At 56.4% G+C, this 4849-nt stretch overlaps 1 protein-coding gene across 1 annotated transcript in view; it reads left to right on the top strand.

Moving 5' to 3' along the window:
* Positions 1 to 3302, top strand: part of MCM2 (minichromosome maintenance complex component 2) — a 13209-nt gene extending 9907 nt beyond the window's left edge. The window contains 3 exon segments of the mRNA XM_026857528.1: positions 74 to 423; positions 1310 to 1465; positions 2321 to 3302. Of these exon segments, the coding sequence (XP_026713329.1) occupies positions 74 to 423; positions 1310 to 1465; positions 2321 to 2431 (617 nt within the window). The 3' untranslated portion in view covers positions 2432 to 3302.
* Positions 3303 to 4849: the final 1547 nt, after the last annotated feature.

The following is a 4849-nucleotide window of genomic DNA, read 5'->3' as shown; positions in this document are numbered from 1 at the left end:
TTGCTGTAGGAAACAAGGCACTGAACAATGGCAAAGAGGGACCCCACATAGCGTCCCCTCGCACCCTCCTGAGTTAAAACGTTGAGCAGGGAGCCTGCTCCAGCCTGTGCAGAGCCTCCTCAGAGGTCCAGGAGCAGCTCCCTGCAGCTTTGTGAAGTGGGTCCTGGGCCAGAATCCACCTGTCTCGCCCCATGTCTTTTATCCTTCGGTAAGGAGTTGCCTCCTCCTCTCCCCCCGCAGGCAACCGGCAGCATCCCCATCACGGTGCGACACATCGAGTCCATGATCCGCATGGCCGAGGCTCACGCCCGCATGCACCTGCGGGACTACGTGGTGGAAGATGACGTCAACATGGCCATCAGGGTGATGCTGGAGAGCTTCGTCGACACGCAGAAGTTCAGCGTGATGCGGAGCATGCGCAAGGTGAGCGCCGCCCGAGCCGGGGCAGTGGCTGCAGCCGCCTTGCCCTGCCCTGCCCGCGGGACGAGGCTCTCCCAGGCTCTGCAGGTGGAGCCTGAAGGTGCTGCTGCATCCCTGTCCTTCGTTAGCCTGAGGTGGGGCAGTGGTTTTGGGGGGATGAGAAGGAAGTGTGCCCCATGCCTCTGCATCAAAAGCATTGCCACCTCTCTATTTATTTTTTTTTTTACGCCTTCCCTGCTGTTTGGCACAGGGCTCCCGCTGCTGCCTCCGGGTGATCAAGCCGAGCAGGCAGTTTCTTCACGTTTTTTCTGGGGCTCCTCAGGGGACAGTTAACCCCAGGGCAGCGCTCACTGTGGTTTAGTGCCCAGTCTGCCCTTTTCTCTGAGTGGCAGAGGCTGGCTCCAAAGAGCTCTTGGCTGGCCACAGCCTGGCATTTATCCACTCCAAGTGTCTGCCCTCAGTCTGGACGACTCGTGGCCTCTTTCTTTGGCTGCAGACATCCAGCCAAGTGCGAGCATTTGCTGTGGAGGCACAGGACAGTCTGGGTTAAGGGAAGCTGCTCCCCACCTTCCCCAGAGCCAGCCCTCCTGTGGCTGCTTCCACCCCAGCAGTGCACTGCCAGCCCCCCAGAGCTCCAGGGCTGGGGAGGAGGCCCCTTCAGAGGTGTTTAATGGGTCTAAGAGCAGCCAGCAGAGTGTCATGGCCACCAAGGGCTGCCTTGGCAAGGCAGAAGTCCCTCAAGAGACGTTTAGGGCGCAGGTGACAGCGCTGTCACTTGGTTCCCCTTGTGCTCAGTGGGAGGAGGGGGGTGGGCTGGTGTTGGGCACAGGAGGCTCCAGGGTGTCACTGCGTTCCTGACGACCTCGGCTCATCTCATCCTCCCTCCCAGACGTTCTCCCGGTACCTCTCATTCAAGAGAGACAACAACGAGCTGCTGCTGTTCATCCTGAAGCAGCTGGTGGCAGAGCAGGTGATGTACCAGCGGAACCGCTACGGGGCCCAGCAGGACGCCATAGAAGTCCCAGAGAAGGACCTGGTGGATAAGGTACGGGCCTGTCGTAACAAGCCTTCTTCCCTGGGTTTGGTTCCTGCTCTCTGCAGCCTCTGAACCAGGGGTGTTCTCAGACTTGTAACTTCCCTTCCCGAGGTATGGTACCAGAAAAAAATTGGTGTTAATCAGTGTAACCCAGAATCAGGGCTGTCCCATCTGTCTCTGCTCCTCTTGAGCTTTATAAGGCTTTGGGTTTGGAGGGGTAAATCCTGCAGTGCGGCTGGTGCTTTGCAGGTGAACGAGGACACAAGTTCCCTGGCATCTCCGTTCGAAGAAGCAAGGAGCAGAAAAATCTCTGCTTGTGTGAACTTTCCCAATCCCCCCTGAGGCTCACCCTCCTCCTCCTTAGTGCATCCGTATCCTGGTCCAGAGGCTGCGCTCCTGGCTCTGCCTTTCTGCGCTGTGTCTTGACCTTGCTTGCTCTAAAGCAGTATTTGATTCCTGGGCCGCTGCTTTTCTGCTCCTTGCATCAAATATGCAAGTAGCTATTTCCAGCTTGATGCTGCCCGTGTGACCCCCCCCAGTCAGAGGTCTCCTGCTAAGCTGTTTCCCACCGGGTGAGGTATTAGGGGCTTTTGGACAGTAATGTTCTAGCTCTAGCGGAGGTAAAAGGACAAGCTGGGAGCGGGCAGGTGCTGAGCCAGCAGTCTCCCTTCGCTCAGCTCGGCTCTGCCAGCGCTCCTTCCCTCCTGACCTGCAGCCTCCCCTGCTGCTGCGGTTCTGGTTCCTGCTGAGCAGAGCAGAGATTGCTGACTGACACATTTATGCGGCCTCTGCTATGGAAAACCACAAGGTTCTGATTTTTTGGGTTTTTTTTTTAAATAAGCATTTACCTCCTCCTCCTCCCAGGCCCGGCAGATCAACATCCACAACCTCTCTGCCTTCTACGACAGCGAAGTGTTCAGGATGAACAGGTTCAGCCGGGATGTGAAGCGGAAGCTGATTCTCCAGCAGTTCTGAGGCTGCAGCAGCGTTTGTGAGACGAGACCTTCCCCTGCAGCCCTTCCAGGGGCACCGCGGAGATCGTGATCCAGAGGGACTAAGCTGCACATTCTCTTGCTCACTTTGTGCCTTATGGATTGAGGGAATGCTGAGCTGCTGAAGACCTTGTAAATAGAACAGAATTAATTAGCTAAATGCCCAGCCAAGTCCATTTAGCAGCTTTGTTCACTGTTTTGCCTTGTGGGTTAAGCACAACAGGGGGAGGTCTGCTGGCCACATAGATGTTTGCTGTTTGTCGCTAGTTGTTAGGGGCTCATCTGCAGCAGGGACCAAGTGGGAGCATTGGAAAGGCATTTGCCTTATCCACGCCCCTTGGACTGTAAGCACCCTCAGAGATTCTCTTTCCCCATCTCTGGCGACTGGGTGATAACTGAGACTGCTTTCAACTCGCCATGACCCAGGCAGCCTCAGCCCCGGGCCTTTGTGCCTGACACTTGACATTTCCTCAGGTGCCCACGGGGGTTGACCTTGTGCTTGGTTTCTGCAAGGGAGGGAGGGCTGCAGAGGAAGATGAGAACTGAAATAAAGCATAACTATTTCTAATATTAGTGATGATCTTTATGGGCAGTAAAAGCTCCTTCAGTACATTCTGGGCAGTGTCTAGAAGCCTTAGGGAAGGGGCTTCCCCTGCCTTGCTGGGTGTAAAGGGGCAGCGGATGCGAGTTTGTGGCTGGGTCAAAGTGCTCTCGTCCCATTTGTTGAGGGTGAAGTACCCATGGTGCTGGTTTGGAGAGCAGCAGTGGAGGAGCCCTGAGCTGGAGGTGCTCAGGGGAGACAGGATGGACTCAGTGCTTACATGCCATTTTACTGCGTGCATTTTAAATACATGTTTTTTTCAATACTTCTGCCTTTCTTCCTGTTTTGGGAACTCCTGCAGCGACGGGGGAAGGAAGAGTGTGAGCAGCCTGGGTGCTGGACCAGCTGCTGAGCGGTTTGTGGGCTTGGGTTTGGGTGCAAATACATCCCGTGTTTGCTCTTCAAGATAGTAGGAAGTGCCCGTGCTGGGGTCTCAGCCGCTGCACGTCTTCACCGTGGACAGGTACCAGGACACGCTGTCTACAGGACAGTGTCACAAGTGCTGCCTTTCCCACTAAGAGCCTGCCTGCCCTGGCTCCTTCCCTGTCTTGCCTGCTTTTTGGAGCACTGATGCCATCCTGTAAATGTTTTAATCACCTGGAGACTGTCCCATCACAGATCTCCCACATCCCTTCCGTTCCCACTGGGGTTAGACAACCTTGATCTCATGTCTTGGCTGCCACTTGAATTCCAGTCTGGGAGAAGCAGTAAACCCTCTCCCAGACACAGCTGAAGTCTGCAGTGGATGTGCTTTGCCTGCTGGCTAGAGTTAGGGGACGGTGAGGCATCTCCTGCCTCTGCTCCAGACAATTTGTAAGCTGGCTGGGGCGGCTCTGTGCTGGCCAGGCAGACGTGTCCCTGGTGACACGGGGGTTTGTCATGGTGATGTGTGTGCATGTGTGTCTTTGCCGGGTTGCTGCTCCGGACCTAGCAGTGCTTGAGCCCTGCTGCGGCCTTAGCACATGACTCTCAGCCTGAAACTGGCTCCGCGTGTTGCCTTTTCTCTCTGCCAGCTCCCTCCTGTGTATTTGTTTAACTGTTTTGGCTGGGTTTTTTCCCTTCCCACTGGGTCTCTGTCTAACAGGCCTTTCCGCAGGCAGCCCGTAGAGACACTTTCCTGGCACGCCTTCCTTGCCTGAGCTACTCCTTTGCCCCCTGCATGTGCGTGCCCAGGTCGGTGGTGCCTGGGGATGGCAGAGCTGCGGTGCCTGGAGCCGCGGGGTGAGGCCCGGGGTGGTTCCTCGGGGCTGGGCACGGAGCTGTTAGCACCTCACCTCACCTCACCTCCTGGTGCCAGAGGCCACGGAGCGTGCCCGGCGCTGTGGGAACACACAGACCTTGCTGGGGAAAGTGCTGGCCCTGAGAGAGCAAAACCAGGGGTGAAACAAGCTGAACTTGTGTATGGTGGGGGTGAAGGGTGGGTGCCGGAGGAGAGAGAGGCTTTGTGCTGCTCTGGAGAAGTACAAAATGCTTCCGAGACACTCGCAACCTTGCGAAGCCTCTGCTATGCCTGTAGCGGCCTGCAAAGGGTTAAATACACGGCCAAGTGTGTCACCTCAAACCAGGAGAGAAGACACGGAATGAAGTGACAGAGGGCTGAGCCAGCGCTGAGGGATCTGGGGGAGTTGGGAAGGGTCAGGGGGAGGGTCATGGTTGGGCTGGGGGAGCCTCAAGGGCTTTTCCAACCGGGATCAATCTGTGATTCTGTGAAGTGGGACTCCTGATTTCCCCCTCTCCTTGTCCTGCTGCTGGACAGGGCTGTTGACAGTCACCCCTCTGTGTTGTCCTACACCACCTGCC

The sequence above is a fragment of the Athene cunicularia genome (genome assembly GCF_003259725.1).
Source record: "Athene cunicularia isolate RWA chromosome 12 unlocalized genomic scaffold, athCun1 chr12_part1, whole genome shotgun sequence".
In the NCBI taxonomy this organism is placed as follows: Eukaryota; Metazoa; Chordata; class Aves; order Strigiformes; family Strigidae; genus Athene; species Athene cunicularia.
This window is presented reverse-complemented; position numbering and strand designations above follow the sequence as displayed.